The sequence below is a fragment of the Anolis sagrei genome, chromosome 12 (assembly GCF_037176765.1).
Source record: "Anolis sagrei isolate rAnoSag1 chromosome 12, rAnoSag1.mat, whole genome shotgun sequence".
NCBI lineage: Eukaryota > Metazoa > Chordata > Lepidosauria > Squamata > Dactyloidae > Anolis > Anolis sagrei.
This window is the reverse complement of record NC_090032.1, coordinates 12,217,376-12,234,966: the sequence shown is the minus strand read 5'-3', so window position 1 is coordinate 12,234,966 and position 17,591 is coordinate 12,217,376. Positions and strand designations below refer to the sequence as shown.

The window sequence follows — 17,591 nt, the reverse complement described above, 5'->3', positions numbered from 1 at the left end:
CAATGCCCATTGTGTCCACAGGAGGGCAGCGGAGTGGCGCTAAGAAGCGGGCGCTACAGCCCAGCAATGGGAAATACATTCTTAAATGCTCGCAATGCCCATTGTGTCCACAGGAGGGCAGCGGAGTGGCGCTAAAAAGCGGGCACTACAGCCCAGCAATGGGAAATACATTCTTAAATGCTTGCAATGCCCATTGTGTCCACAGGAGGGCAGCGGAGTGGCGCTAAGGAGCGGGCGCTGCAGCCCAGCAATGGGAAATACATTCTTAAATGCTTGCAATGCCCATTGTGGCCACAGGAGGGCAGCGGAGTGGCGCTAAGGAGCGGGCGCTACAGCCCAGCAATGGGAAATACATTCTTAAATGCTTGCAATGCCCATTGTGTCCACAGGAGGGCAGCGGAGTGGCGCTAAAAAGCGGGCGCTACAGCTAAGCAATGGGAAATACATTCTTAAATGCTTGCAATGCCCATTGTGTCCACAGGAGGGCAGCGGAGTGGCGCTAAGGAGCGGGCGCTACAGCCCAGCAATGGGAAATACATTCTTAAATGCTTGCAATGCCCATTGTGTCCACAGGAGGGCAGCGGAGTGGCGCTAAGGAGCGGGCGCTACAGCCCAGCAATGGGAAATACATTCTTAAATGCTTGCAATGCCCATTGTGTCCACAGGAGGGCAGCGGAGTGGCGCTAAGGAGCGGGCGCTACAGCCCAGCAATGGGAAATACATTCTTAAATGCTTGCAATGCCCATTGTGGCCACAGGAGGGCAGCGGAGTGGTACTAAGGAGCGGGCGCTACAGCCCAGCAATGGGAAATACATTCTTAACTGCTTGCAATGCCCATTGTGTCCACAGGAGGGCAGCGGAGTGGCGCTAAGAAGCGGGCGCTACAGCCCAGCAATGGGAAATACATTCTTAAATGCTCGCAATGCCCATTGTGTCCACAGGAGGGCAGCGGAGTGGCGCTAAAAAGCGGGCGCTACAGCCCAGCAATGGGAAATACATTCTTAAATGCTTGCAATGCCCATTGTGGCCACAGGAGGGCAGCGGAGTGGCGCTAAGGAGCGGGCGCTGCAGCCCAGCAATGGGAAATACATTCTTAAATGCTTGCAATGCCCATTGTGTCCACAGGAGGGCAGCGGAGTGGCGCTAAAAAGCGGGCGCTACAGCCCAGCAATGGGAAATACATTCTTAAATGCTTGCAATGCCCATTGTGTCCACAGGAGGGCAGCGGAGTGGCGCTAAAAAGCGGGCACTACAGCCCAGCAATGGGAAATACATTCTTAAATGCTTGCAATGCCCATTGTGTCCACAGGAGGGCAGCGGAGTGGCGCTAAGGAGCGGGCGCTGCAGCCCAGCAATGGGAAATACATTCTTAAATGCTTGCAATGCCCATTGTGGCCACAGGAGGGCAGCGGAGTGGCGCTAAGGAGCGGGCGCTACAGCCCAGCAATGGGAAATACATTCTTAAATGCTTGCAATGCCCATTGTGTCCACAGGAGGGCAGCGGAGTGGCGCTAAAAAGCGGGCGCTACAGCCCAGCAATGGGAAATACATTCTTAAATGCTTGCAATGCCCATTGTGTCCACAGGAGGGCAGCGGAGTGGCGCTAAAAAGCGGGCACTACAGCCCAGCAATGGGAAATACATTCTTAAATGCTTGCAATGCCCATTGTGTCCACAGGAGGGCAGCGGAGTGGCGCTAAGGAGCGGGCGCTGCAGCCCAGCAATGGGAAATACATTCTTAAATGCTTGCAATGCCCATTGTGGCCACAGGAGGGCAGCGGAGTGGCGCTAAAAAGCGGGCACTACAGCCCAGCAATGGGAAATACATTCTTAAATGCTTGCAATGCCCATTGTGTCCACAGGAGGGCAGCGGAGTGGCGCTAAGGAGCGGGCGCTGCAGCCCAGCAATGGGAAATACATTCTTAAATGCTTGCAATGCCCATTGTGGCCACAGGAGGGCAGCGGAGTGGCGCTAAGGAGCGGGCGCTACAGCCCAGCAATGGGAAATACATTCTTAAATGCTTGCAATGCCCATTGTGTCCACAGGAGGGCAGCGGAGTGGCGCTAAAAAGCGGGCGCTACAGCCCAGCAATGGGAAATACATTCTTAAATGCTTGCAATGCCCATTGTGTCCACAGGAGGGCAGCGGAGTGGCGCTAAGAAGCGGGCGCTACAGCCCAGCAATGGGAAATACATTCTTAAATGCTTGCAATGCCCATTGTGTCCACAGGAGGGCAGCGGAGTGGCGCTAAGGAGCGGGCGCTACAGCCCAGCAATGGGAAATACATTCTTAAATGCTTGCAATGCCCATTGTGTCCACAGGAGGGCAGCGGAGTGGCGCTAAGGAGCGGGCGCTACAGCCCAGCAATGGGAAATACATTCTTAAATGCTTGCAATGCCCATTGTGGCCACAGGAGGGCAGCGGAGTGGTACTAAGGAGCGGGCGCTACAGCCCAGCAATGGGAAATACATTCTTAACTGCTTGCAATGCCCATTGTGTCCACAGGAGGGCAGCGGAGTGGCGCTAAGAAGCGGGCGCTACAGCCCAGCAATGGGAAATACATTCTTAAATGCTCGCAATGCCCATTGTGTCCACAGGAGGGCAGCGGAGTGGCGCTAAAAAGCGGGCGCTACAGCCCAGCAATGGGAAATACATTCTTAAATGCTTGCAATGCCCATTGTGGCCACAGGAGGGCAGCGGAGTGGCGCTAAGGAGCGGGCGCTGCAGCCCAGCAATGGGAAATACATTCTTAAATGCTTGCAATGCCCATTGTGTCCACAGGAGGGCAGCGGAGTGGCGCTAAGGAGCGGGCGCTACAGCCCAGCAATGGGAAATACATTCTTAAATGCTTGCAATGCCCATTGTGTCCACAGGAGGGCAGCGGAGTGGCGCTAAAAAGCGGGCGCTACAGCCCAGCAATGGGAAATACATTCTTAAATGCTTGCAATGCCCATTGTGTCCACAGGAGGGCAGCGGAGTGGCGCTAAAAAGCGGGCACTACAGCCCAGCAATGGGAAATACATTCTTAAATGCTTGCAATGCCCATTGTGTCCACAGGAGGGCAGCGGAGTGGCGCTAAGGAGCGGGCGCTGCAGCCCAGCAATGGGAAATACATTCTTAAATGCTTGCAATGCCCATTGTGGCCACAGGAGGGCAGCGGAGTGGCGCTAAGGAGCGGGCGCTACAGCCCAGCAATGGGAAATACATTCTTAAATGCTTGCAATGCCCATTGTGTCCACAGGAGGGCAGCGGAGTGGCGCTAAAAAGCGGGCGCTACAGCTAAGCAATGGGAAATACATTCTTAAATGCTTGCAATGCCCATTGTGTCCACAGGAGGGCAGCGGAGTGGCGCTAAGGAGCGGGCGCTACAGCCCAGCAATGGGAAATACATTCTTAAATGCTTGCAATGCCCATTGTGTCCACAGGAGGGCAGCGGAGTGGCGCTAAGGAGCGGGCGCTACAGCCCAGCAATGGGAAATACATTCTTAAATGCTTGCAATGCCCATTGTGTCCACAGGAGGGCAGCGGAGTGGCGCTAAGGAGCGGGCGCTACAGCCCAGCAATGGGAAATACATTCTTAAATGCTTGCAATGCCCATTGTGGCCACAGGAGGGCAGCGGAGTGGTACTAAGGAGCGGGCGCTACAGCCCAGCAATGGGAAATACATTCTTAACTGCTTGCAATGCCCATTGTGTCCACAGGAGGGCAGCGGAGTGGCGCTAAGAAGCGGGCGCTACAGCCCAGCAATGGGAAATACATTCTTAAATGCTCGCAATGCCCATTGTGTCCACAGGAGGGCAGCGGAGTGGCGCTAAGAAGCGGGCGCTACAGCCCAGCAATGGGAAATACATTCTTAAATGCTTGCAATGCCCATTGTGTCCACAGGAGGGCAGCGGAGTGGCGCTAAGGAGCGGGCGCTACAGCCCAGCAATGGGAAATACTTTCTTAAATGCTTGCAATGCCCATTGTGTCCACAGGAGGGCAGCGGAGTGGCGCTAAGAAGCGGGCGCTACAGCCCAGCAATGGGAAATACATTCTTAAATGCTTGCAATGCCCATTGTGTCCACAGGAGGGCAGCGGAGTGGCGCTAAGGAGCGGGCGCTACAGCCCAGCAATGGGAAATACATTCTTAAATGCTTGCAATGCCCATTGTGTCCACAGGAGGGCAGCGGAGTGGCGCTAAGAAGCGGGCGCTACAGCCCAGCAATGGGAAATACATTCTTAAATGCTTGCAATGCCCATTGTGTCCACAGGAGGGCAGCGGAGTGGCGCTAAGGAGCGGGTGCTACAGCTAAGCAATGGGAAATACATTTTTAAATGCTTGCAATGCCCATTGTGTCCACAGGAGGGCAGCGGAGTGGCGCTAAGGAGCGGGCGGTACAGCCCAGCAATGGGAAATACATTCTTAAATGCTTGCAATGCCTATTGTGTCCACAGGAGGGCAGCGGAGTGGCGCTAAGGAGCGGGCGCTACAGCCCAGCAATGGGAAATACATTCTTAAATGCTTGCAATGCCCATTGTGTCCACAGGAGGGCAGCGGAGTGGCGCTAAGGAGCGGGCGCTACAGCTAATTTTGAACGTTTTGTTAGAGTTCTGAAATATTCACCACCAGAATTTTAGCAACACTTTCGAAGCAAAGCACCAGCACCCCCTCATTTTGTAAGTACTTTAGAACCATTTAGAACCATGGATTGCCCATGCCTAATAATAATAATAATAATAATAATAATAATAAAATTCACGCAGTCCTAGACGCTTGGGAAGTGTTCGACTTGTGATTTTGTGATACGAAATCCAGCCTATAGATCTCGTTGCTGTGACATACTGCGGTTTTGTGTCAGTAAAATGTAATAATAATAATAATAATAATAATAATCTATATAAATAAAAATGTAATGTTCGTTTGTGGGATTAACAGAACTCAAAAACCGCTGGACGAATTGACACCAAATTTGGACACAAGACACCTAACAACCTAATGTATGTCCTTCACTCAAAAATTGATTTTGTCATTTGGGAGTTGTAGTTGCTGGGATTTATAGTTCACCTACAATCAAGGAGCATTCTGAACCCTACAAACGATGGAATTGAACCAAACTTGGCACACAGTTCTCCCATGATCAACAGAAAATACTTGAAGGGTTTGGTGGGCAGTGTCCTTTGGTTTTGGAGTTGTAGTTCACCTACATCCAGAGATCACTGTGCACTCAAACAATGATGGATCTGGACTAAACTCTATATGAATACTCAATAAGCCCAAATGTGAACACTGGTAGAGTCTGGGGAAAATGGAATCTTGACATTTGGGAGTTGTAGTTGCTGGGATTTGTAGTTCACCTACAATCACAGAGCATTCTGAACCCCATCAATTCACACAGTCCTAGACGCTTGGGAAGTGTTCGACTTGTGATTTTGTGATACGAAATCCAGCCTATAGATCTCGTTGCTGTGACATACTGTGGTTTTGTGTCAGTAAAATATAATAATAATAATAATAATAATAATAATAATATAATTATACTGAGCGGATTACAATATATATACAAAGATAGGCAAACATTCAGTGTCTTGATATAATGAGACAGAAATTCACAGACCAAGGCAAAGGCTTCTCCTTTCATCTCCAGCTTCTGGAGGCGGTGCTCAACTCCATCTCTGAGGAAGTGTCCATCTCCATTTCCAAACCGAGGAGCCGGCATTGTCCATAGACACCTCCTGGGTTGTGTGGCTGGCATGACCGCATGGAGTGCCGTTTGCCTTCCTGCCGCGGCTGTACTTTATTGATCTGCTCACATTTGCATGCTTTCTAATTGCTAGGTTGGCAGGAGCTGGGGCGAACAGCAGGAGCTCACCCCAATATGAACTGCCAACCTTGAGGTCAACAAGTTCAGCGGCTCAACAGCTTAAGCCGTCCTGTTTAGAGCTCCCAGGGTTTATTTCGTGGCTTTCTAGTCCTTCAAAACCCAACTAAAAGGGTTAAAAGCGTCTATGATTGTGCATTTTTGAACTGAAGAAATAGAATAGCTCCATGAGCATTACATAGCAGTGACATTAAAGAAACATGACTATAACTTTACGCCCACACACCCTACATGGACTTTGCAATATAGAAAAGTACTTACCGCTTGTCCAATAGTAGTTATTATTATTATTATTATTATTATTATTATTATTTGATATACAACAAGATGAGTAGACAACAAACAAGATTACTATTTCATATTTGATCACATGTCAGACACTTCCCAAATGTCTAGGACTGTGTGATGTATCAGTGAATAATGCATGCAGATCCGAGTAGGGTGGCCTTTTACAGCTGACAGGTGGTAATTTTGTCAGCGACAATTCTTTTTAAGTGCAGGCCAAGGTCTTTAGGCACTGCACCCAGTGTGCCAATCATATTATTATTATTATTATTATTATTATTATTATTATTATTATTTGAAACACAACAAGATGAGTCCACAGCAGAAAAGATCACTCAGCTGGCTGTTGTATTGGATCAAACGTCGGAAACTTCCCAAGTGTTTATTATTATTATTATTATTATTATTATTATTATTATTAGAATCATAGAATCAAAGAGTTGGAAGAGACCTCATGGGCCATCCAGTCCAACCCCATTCTGCCAAGAAGCAGCAATATTGCATTCAAATCACCCCTGACAGATGGCCATCCAGCCTCTGTTTAAAAGTCTCCAAAGAAGGAGCCTCCACCACACTCCGGGGCAGAGAGTTCCACTGCTGAACGGCTCTCATAGTCAGGAAGTAGTATGGTTCAACATAAAATGCTCTCCCTGGAGTCACCTGTTTACTTGTCTTTCTGTCTCTGTTTTCATCTTACAGCCAGACCGAACAATTGGCCACCTCTGCCATCCTTCTGTCCGGTGAAACCGTGTTTCTATCAGGACATCCCGGTGGAGATTCCGGTGGAATCCCAGAAAACAGTCACTACGATGTACTACCTCTGGATGGGTAAGTAAGCCCTTGGAGAAAAGGACTGCCACTGAATGAATGCCGATTTTTGTCTCAAGAAGGTTCTGGGTTCATCCTAGGCCAATTAAAATCCAAATTATCTGCTTTGAACTGGGTTATATGGCAATGTAGAATCATATATTCCAGTTCAAATCAGATAATGTGGATTATTTGCTTTGATAGTCCACATTATATAATGTGTAGATTATATAATAGTGTAGAAGGGCCTAAATAGGCTAACTTGGGTCCCATTCATGCTTTGTACTTTAGACTTTGCATTGTAGTAAGTGGTCTGTGGTTTGCTCTTCTCCACACTCGCATGCCGTGGACTCCACTTTGTGGCACAGCCTGTTCAGTACCTTCCAGGTCATCCACTCTCCTGTGTGCCCAGGAGAGAGTTTCTCATCCAGTATCAGCCACTGATTGAGGTTCCAGGTTTCAGCCTGCCACTTTTGGACTCTCACTTGCTGAGGTGTTCCAGCGAGTATCTCTGTAGATCTTTTTTTAAAAAAGGAATCAGCTGGTTTTCCCTGTAGTAGGCAGTAAGAGCACCTAAAGTTTTGGAGAACTTCTGTTCAATCATTTCAAAGCTCCCAGCTTGGGCAGTGATGGCACGATCGTCAGCATAGATGAAGCTCTTTGTCCCTTCTAGCAGTGGGTGGTTATTTATGCAAATATTTAACACTGATGGTGCAAGGAAGCTCCCCTTATGGCTTTAAAATAGCCATTTTGAAATCAGGCAAAGACCATAATAACCCAAAAGGCTATAGATAATAATAATAATGAAATAATAATAATAATAATAATAATAATGAAATAATAATAATAATAATAATAATGAAATAATAATAATAACAACAATAACAATTTTAGATCAATCTCCCTGTTGTGCCATCTTTACAAAGTACTTGAGAGACTTATTTTGCATAGAATTATGGAAAAAATAGACCCATGTCTGATTCCACAGCAAGCTGGGCTCATGAAAGAATGTATATTGATATGCTTTGACTTTGTTGCCCTTTGTTTACATAATAAATAAAATGTATGATGATGACGATTGCTTCTGCCAACCTAGCAGTTCGAAAACATGCAAATGTGAGTAGATCAATAGGTACCGCTCCGGTAGGAAGGCAACGGCGCTCTTTGCAGTCATGCCGGCCACATGACCTTGGAGGTGTCTACGGACAACGCCGGTGCTGCGCTTCGGCTTTGAAATGGAGATGAGCACTAACCCCCAGAGTCAGACACGACTGGACTTAATGTCAGGGGAAAACCTTTACCTTTACCGATGATGATGATTAGATAGATCTGTTTATTGATTTGTCCACTGACCCTATCAACAATAAAATATAAAATAAATACATAGGCAAATATACAGTAATGACTATCTTATTTATTTATTTATTTATTTGCAAACTAGCTGTCCCCTGCCACGTATTGCTGTGGCCCAGTCTCGTGAGCTGGAAAAGAAAGTGTTGGTTTCTAATACATGTAATTTCTTTATGCTTGTAGGTAAATGATATTTCTTCTTGTTTCTTTGTCAGTGTTGATGTGGAGAGTGTCTGGTTTGCCTACTCTGGAATATGCAACATATCACTGTCCTTCTTTAGAGTTCCCTTTCAAATCTATGATACTATATCTCTCTGTGTGTGTATGAATCATATCTCTCTATATCTGTGGCTGGATGACTCTTTGTCAGGAGGGCTCTGATTACATTTTCTTGCCCTGGTGAAGGGAGTTGGACTGGATGGCCTAAAGTATTTTCTATTGGTCATGGGGGTTCTGTGTGGGAAGTTTGCCCCGGTTCTGTCGTTTGTGGGGTTCAGGACGCTCTTTGATTGTAGGTGACCTATAAATCCTACAATCTTCCAAATTTCAAAGTCTATTTTCCCCAAACTCCATCTGTGTTTATATTTGGGCATATGGAATATTTGTGGCAAGTTTGGTCCAGATCCTTCATTGTTTGAGCCCACGGTGCGCTCTGGATGTAGGTGAACTACAACTCCCAAACTCAAGGTCAATGCTCACCAAACCCTTCTAGTGTTTTCTGTTGGTCATGGGAGTCCTGTTATACCATGTTTGGTTCAATTCCATTGTTGGTGGGGTTCCGAATGCTCTTTGATTGTAGGTGAACTATAAATCCCAGCAACTACAACTCCCAAATGACAAAATCAAAAAAAAATTGAGTGAAGGACATACATTGGGTTGTTGGGTGTATGCTGTCCAAATTTGGTGTCAGTTGGCCCACTATTTTTTGAGTTCTGTTAATCCCACAAACGAACATTACATTTTTATTTATATAGATTTATATTATTATTATTTATTTATTTATTATTTGCACTTGTTAACCGCCACTCTCAGCCCGAGGGCGACTCGTGGCGGTGTACAGAACATAGAACATAGAAAGACAACAGTTTACGGTAGATTAAGACCATAACACAACATCTTACTAATACACAACTAATTAAACTAAAAATCCGCTTCGTCTTGTTTGGGGTCATAGTCAATCTCATAGTCATAGTCCATTCCGGTGGTCATTCCAAAAAACATAGCACTTAGTTGAAGGCCGCCCTTCTCACCCCGAAGGGGACTCAGAGCAGCTTACAAGATCTATCTATCTATCTATCTATCTATCTATCTATCTATCTATCTACCTATCTACCTATCTACCTATCTATCTTGATATTTGGGAGTTGTAGTCACTGGGATTCATAGTTCACCTACAATCAAAGAGCATTCTGAACCCACGAACAACAGAAATCGGTGCAAACTTCCCACACAGAACCCCCATGACCAACAGAAAATACTTAAGGCCATCCAGTCCAACTCAAGGGCAAGTTCTCCTGACAAAAAGAGCCATCCAGCCATAGATAGATAGATAGATAGATAGATAGATAGATAGATAGAGAGAGATGATAGATATGATTCACACACACAGAGATATAATATCATAGATTTGAAAGGGACCCCTAAAGAAGAACAATGATATGTTGCATGTTCCAGAGGAGGCAAACCAGACACTCTCCACAACAACACTGACAAAGAAACAGCAAGAAATACTGTTTACCCACAAGCATCACATATATTAGAAACCAACAATTCCTCATTACTTTATTTCCCAGATCAACAGACTGGGCCACAGCAACGCGTGGTGTAGGGGACCCCCTGCTTGGGGTCCTTGCTGAGTCCGTCACAGAGGGCAGCAAAATGAAGAGAGTCTAGTCTCCAGAGGTAAAGCAGAAATCTCTTTATTTCAAGTGTGGCCACACAGGGAGAAACAACCAAGACAAACCAGTGTCTTCAAAAAAGGCTGTCTCTGATATTTGGATATTTCAGTCACCTTATATACATGTCTTTTCACTGTGTCATGGGCACACACCTCTCTTATCGGATCAACCATTCAAAAACATGTTTTTCTCATATTTTGCCACTTCAGTGTCTTTCACTGCTAACCTTCTACAAACTACGTAAACACACACATTATTGTTACAGATAAGCATTTTGGGTGTTAACCCACCCTGAGTACTCCCTAGGCGAACTTGACAATACAGTATCTTGTGTCTTCCAGATTCATTATCTCCTCTTAGCTTTTGGTCTTCTGCAGGCCAGAGGAGAGGGACAAACCCCTCTTTAGGTTTGCATTTCAGCACTTAAACACTTCTAAGTTCTGTTAACCCTTTCACTCCTCCCTTTTCTTTTTGCGAAAGCTGATCATACAGAAGCTGAAGCAAGATCAATATCTAGTTATAACATTTTTACGATACCCTGGCATTTGGGAACCGCACTTGTGGTGAACTTATAACACATCCTCATGATGATGGGAAAACACATCACAATTATAAAAAATACAATAATCAACAGGACAATACCCAGGAACAATCCCTTTAGCCATCCGAAATCTGGTAACCCTGAGGTTAGCCAATTCCACCAACTTTCACCTGTTGGGGAGTAGATAGATTGTACCATAGCAACAATCTTCTCACAGGTGGGGTAATGTACTAAATGTATACTAACGGCAACTGTAGTATTTAGAGTCACACAAGTTTCTTCTTGGCACAGGTATGGCATCAGGATGCTACAGCCTAAGTCATAGAATCATATCAGAATCACATCAAGGAGAGCTCTCGTGCACACACACATTCATTCATACTCATGCACACACAAGCCTCCTCCGGTGAAGATGATCAGTCTTTTCCGAGGAAGCGTGGACGCTCTGTTGCTGCAGTTCAGGAAGCGTGGAGATTGTCAGGGGTCCCCTGCATTTATAGGCCAAAATCCATTTTTCTTCATTTCAACAGTCAGGTTGCTCTGTCCTCTTACTAAAGGACAATATGTCTTTGTTCTCTCCAAAGTTCAAGACATTCGCATTCCAGGTCTCATGACTTATGGGGTACCTCCTGCACTCCTTACATGCTCGGCCGCACACCTCATTGTCCATTGTTGTTCAGTTATGCCTTACTGCCTCCTCGCTTCGACTGCCAAGTTCGTCCCATATCATAACTCCACGTTGGTTTTTCTTCAGGCCTGTTTCTTCTCTTTTCCATGCATTCAAACATTCATTCCTCACATATTCCTCCCCTTGATACATAAATGCTAATTTATCGTATCACATACATGATCCATACATGATAAGCAATTCAGTGTTGGTTATACTTATAATCAAACTTGATTAAGTGTAGAGTATATATGTTTAGGTTAATATTGAACTTGTATGATTAATCAAACATCATAGTTCATAATTGTGTTTCTAAACACGTTAACTTGTTTTCAAATATAGATAATCGATTTGTCAGTCCTGTCATTCGTCTAAGAGGCCATAAGATCCAAATGATTAGCAGCAATATAAGTATCCCTATCCATACTATTGGATGTATCCTGTGAAGATATCATACCAGTGGTGTTCTGTTTGTGTTTCCCCATCCGACCAATATAAATCATTAGGTGATATAGCACATAGGCATTACATTCCATTGTCATATACCATGGTTTTGGGCTTTAGATTTTGTAACCTGCAGATTGCATCTGCCATTTCCAATGCACATGGTTCAACTTGTTTTACTGTTAAAGGACATACATATCCCATTTCTCATTTATTGCATCTATCAATATCAATTGTTTCATTCAAAATTGTATATTTGGACCTTGTGCATATGGTTTTCTTGGATAACAAATATGGAACCCAGAACCATTTCCCCACATGCATAGGCATAGGAACTATATCACAAACCAAATTTTCTTCAATATTGACCATTTTCCCCAAGGTTTCCAGTTCCAATCTTAGTATATCATCTTCCCAAGAATATTTGACAAGCTTACTTCATCCTTTATAATCTGTTCTTAACCAATAATGTAATTTTGTTAATTCCAGGAAGGCTTCTGAGTGTCCTCCCATTATTAACATCAACATTTTTCTTTCCAATATCTCAAATTTATTTCCATATCAAACAACTCATAGACTTACTTATTTGTTGTAAGGTTTCATTTCTATCTTTCATTAAAGCAACCAAGGATGATTCAGCTGGTCAAATATACTTAATTGCAATCCGGCAGTAATCCCATGAGTCCTGAATGTTCCCACAAACATTTTCCCTGTCAGTTGTAACCTTCCCATTTATGAAATCAAAGTCCTGTTACTATTGGTTTGGCTTCTTACCATGATCTTACCAAAGAAGGTGCATGTTTCTTTATTGAACCCTTATTGTATCACATTTTGCTGGGGGACATGAGAGAAGCCTCCTCGCAGGATTGCAAGACATCCGGGCGTCCCCTGGGCAACATCTTCGTAGACGGCCGATTCTCTCAACCCAGAAGCAACCAGAGACGACCAGGATTACCACCTCACCCGCCTCATAGGAAACCTGCTACAAAACAGGAGCTTCTTTGTTGAGTTCCAGGGCCAGAGAAGCAGATGGCGGAAACAGAAGAACGGCCTGCCTCAGGGGAGCGTGCTTGCTCCATCCATGTTCAACATCTACACAAATGACCAGCCACTGCCAGAAGGGACAGAAAGTTTCATCTATGCTGATGATCGTGCCATTACTGCTCAAGCAGGGAGCTTTGAGATGGTAGAACAGAAGCTTTCCGAAGCTCTAGGTGCTCTTACTGCCTATTACAGGGAAAACCAACTGATCCCTAATCCATCTAAAACACAGACATGTGCCTTTCACCTTAAGAACAGAGAAGCATCCCGAGCTCTGAGGATTACCTGGGAAGGAATCCCACTGGAGCATTGCAGCACACCCAAATACCTGGGAGTCACTTTGGACCGTGCTCTGACCTACAAGAAGCACTGCCTGAACATCAAACAAAAAGTGGGTGCTAGAAACAACATCATACGAAAGCTGACTGGCACAACCTGGGGATCACAACCAGACACAGTGAAGACATCTGCCCTTGCGCTATGCTACTCTGCTGCTGAGTATGCATGCCCAGTGTGGAACACATCTCTCCACACTAAAACAGTAGATGTGGCTCTTAATGAGACATGCCGCATTATCACAGGGTGTCTGCGACCCACACCACTGGAGAAATTACACTGCTTAGCCGGTATTGCACCACCTGACATCCACCGGGAAGTAGCAGCCAATAGTGAAAGGACCAAGGCAGAGACATCTCCAGCTCATCCCCTATTTGGCTATCAGCCAGCACGTCAACGACTTAAATCAAGACATAGTTTTCTTAGATCTACAGAGACACTCGCTGGAACACCCCAGCAAGCGAGAGTCGAAAAGTGGCAGGCCCAAATCCAGCACCTCAATTCATGGGTGATACCAGATGAGAGACTCCCCCCTGGGCACTCAGAAGACTGGGCGACTTGGAAGGCACTGAACAGATTGCGCTCTGGCACCACGAGATGCAGAGCCAATCTTAAGAAATGGGGCTACAGGGTGGAATCCTCAGTATGCGAGTGCGGAGAAGAACAAACCACTGACCACCTGCTGCAATGCACCCTGAGCCCTGCCACATGCACGATGGAGGACCTTCTTGCGGCAACCCCAGAGGCACTCCAAGTGGCCAGATACTGGTCAAAGGACATTTAACCAAATACCAAATTTGCAAAATCTGTGTGGTTTTTTTCTCTTTCTTTCTTTCTTTCTTTCTTTCTTTCTTTTCTTTTTCTTTTTAATCTCTGTGTTTGTTTTGCTCTGTTAGAATTGTAATACAATGGTTGCTGATGACACGATAAATAAATAAAATCACATTTGCTATTTGAAAAATCCCATATACCAAAGCTGTACTTCTCTATTTGAAGCTCAATATTTTCCATCCATTGTATTCTCTGTCTTTCCTTCTATCACTTGGTTGATCTGATTCAAAACATCATTTCATCCTTATTTTTTTCTATACCCTTTATACAATAAATCTTATACTTTATATCATATATTGCTTTCATTTGTGTTAGAGCAATTGTTCTTTACCAGTCATGTAAACCAATCTTAGCAAATTCTGCATTTTGATATCTCATTTGCTTTGTTTTTCAAAAAGGTCTGATGCTGAATAGCTCTGGAAAAACCAATAGGTTCTGGTACCAGATAATACAGGGTTAGTCAAAATGCATAGGCCAATAAGCCATTCAATTGAATGGCTTATTGGTCTATGCATTTTGACTAACCCTGTAATATGAGTCACCATTATTATTATTATTATTATTATTATTATTATTATTACACTCCTTAAAAACTATAAAACACAAACAATACATATATTTACTGTTCCAATTAATAGTCCAATTGCAATTTTTTTCATAAGCTTTGCATCATTTTAATTGGTGGCCAGTTGCATTCCTGTTTAGAAACCAAATAAAGGGGGATATGATAGCCATGTACAAACATGTGAGAGGAAGCCACAGGGAGGAGGGAGCAAGCTTGTTTTCTGCTTCCCTGGAGACTAGGACGTGGAACAATGGCTTCAAACTACAAGAAAGGAGATTCCATCTGAACATGAGGAAGAACTTCCTGACTGTGAGAGCCGTTCAGCAGTGGAACTCTCTGCCCCGGAGTGTGGTGGAGGCTCCTTCTTTGGAGGCTTTTAAGCAGAGGCTGGATGGCCATCTGTCAGGGGTGATTTGAATGCAATATTCCTGCTTCTTGGCAGGGGGTTGGACTGGATGGCCCATGAGGTCTCTTCCAACTCTTTGATTCTATGATTCTATGATTCTATGAAAACTGTTAATTAACTTGCACAGCTTTCCAAGTTTTTCCTGGTTCGGATGAACCCACTTCTGTTTGTCATTAGCCTGTAATCAATAAGGATGAGGGTCTTCTGCTCAAAACTGCAAACACTTTATGAAAACTATCATCAATAAGAGTGAGACTAAATAAAATCTAAAATTACATATGTCATGAATGACTTTTCAATGATTTTAAAGCATAGGTTCTTTTTAGTGCAATTTCCAGTGTGAGAAGGTATATAAGATTACAGAAAACATTTAGACAAAGAATGACATTGGACATACAGACATACAGATTCTATGCAACTACATTGGATTCACAATTACATTGGTTAACAAACAAACAAAGGGGAATTATATTTTCACTCAACATTCATACACATGTACACGCATTCATCCACATGCATCCAAATATTACCATATCCTTTTCTCCCTCCTTGGAGAAGCACCTGTAAGGCCAGACCCTGCTTTCCTGCAGCCTGCCAATGCACAGTTCCATAACTTCCATAATGCCATAACTTCAAAACACTGAAATGCCAAAACTTCTTTCCCTAAGCACAATGCCAAGGACCAGACCTCTGTTTTCCATACAGCAGAACCTGACTTCCTGCACAAAATCTAAGACTCCAAAAGCACACTTCTTCCTCTTCCCTTGAGAAAGAAGCCCCAAAGTGTCCAGAATCATGCTTTCCCATAGCATATCTGACACACTCTGAATACACCACCTCTGTCCTTCCCATGGAGCAGAGCATGTAAGTACTGGAGTCTGTGTCTATTTTTTTTCCTGAAAGTGCCTAATGCAACCTGTCTCACTAAAAGCGGAATAAAAGAACCTATTTAATGTTTTTAAAAGTACTTATGACACATATGGTCCCTTTCTGTATCCAATTCATCCTGCCTTTCCTTCGGTTAAAACCTTACATACATTCTTGAATCTAGATGGTTGGCAGCTATGTAACGAAGGCATTGCCTTACTATTTTCAAATCTTAAGTTCCGGTTTCTGGCCATCTGGGATTTAAATTAAATTTCAGCCATTCCACCTGACACAGAAATTGCAATTTCTGGGCATTGTTACATCCTGGCATCTGTTGCCTAAACTTAGAGAAATTCTTAACCATACATTCCAATGGGCTTGAGCATTTCTTACTCCCTTTTTGCCCCATTTTCCTAAGGGTGGTGCCTATTCAGTTGTATCACACTCCCAAACAGACAATACTTTCCAACCTTCCACCCTTCTGGCGCCTGTTTACTAGTCTAGACTTTCCCTTTCCCCAAGAAAAACTCTACTCGCCTGGTCACGATGACTTGCGTTCCCTGACGTTCCTGGGGATGAGATTTCCAACTTTCCTCTCAAGTGGAGCGTTCCTGCTGACGAGGGCACCCAACAAAGATGAACAAAAGGATCGGTCTGTTGTTTTGGGATCCCTTCTCGACCTCTGTTGATACATCCCAATTGGGCAGCCTTCGCCTTCAGGAATGGGTTGCCAACAACCTCTAGAATCTCATCAAACCGGCACCTCTGCTATATCTCGGTGGAACCTCCAGAAATGTAGGGGACCCCCTGCTTGGGGTCCTTGCTGAGTCCGTCACAGAGGGCAGCAAAATGAAGAGAGTCTAGTCTCCAGAGGTAAAGCAGAAATCTCTTTATTTCAAGTGTGGCCACACAGGGAGAAACAACCAAGACAAACCAGTGTCTTCAAAAAAGGCTGTCTCTGATATTTGGATATTTCAGTCACCTTATATACATGTCTTTTCACTGTGTCATGGGCACACACCTCTCTTATCGGATCAACCATTCAAAAACATGTTTTTCTCATATTTTGCCACTTCAGTGTCTTTCACTGCTAACCTTCTACAAACTACGTAAACACACACATTATTGTTACAGATAAGCATTTTGGGTGTTAACCCACCCTGAGTACTCCCTAGGCGAACTTGACAATACAGTATCTTGTGTCTTCCAGATTCATTATCTCCTCTTAGCTTTTGGTCTTCTGCAGGCCAGAGGAGAGGGACAAACCCCTCTTTAGGTTTGCATTTCAGCACTTAAACACTTCTAAGTTCTGTTAACCCTTTCACTGGCAGGGGACAGCTAGTTATATTATATTACTATCCATCCCCTGCCATGCGTTGCTGTGGCACAGTCTGTGTATATGTGTTTTTTGTGTATATATATTTGTGTATATGTGTATATGAATTTTATCCTGGTGCATTTGGCCCGCCCACTGTGTTCTATTTCTCTATCATGTTATTTTGTAATTTTTATTTTATTTTGTTATTTCATGTATTTATATTGATGGTATTTTCTGCTTCCTTGTATCCTAAAGCTCCTGTAATACTTATAACTAAAAATAAATTTAAACACAGTAAAACTTGATTAATAAGCTTGGTAAAATGAGATTAAATTGCAAGACGAAAGCAGGGAGTGATGGGCATAACAGAAACA

At 44.2% G+C, this 17,591-nt stretch overlaps 1 protein-coding gene across 1 annotated transcript in view; it reads left to right on the top strand.

Moving 5' to 3' along the window:
• Positions 1 to 17,591, top strand: part of LOC132782438 (secretory carrier-associated membrane protein 3-like) — a 59,991-nt gene that overhangs the window by 25,360 nt on the left and 17,040 nt on the right. The window contains exon 5 of the mRNA XM_067472439.1: positions 6,846 to 6,974. Coding sequence (XP_067328540.1) covers positions 6,846 to 6,974 — 129 coding nt within the window. The remainder of the gene's footprint in view (positions 1 to 6,845; positions 6,975 to 17,591) is intronic.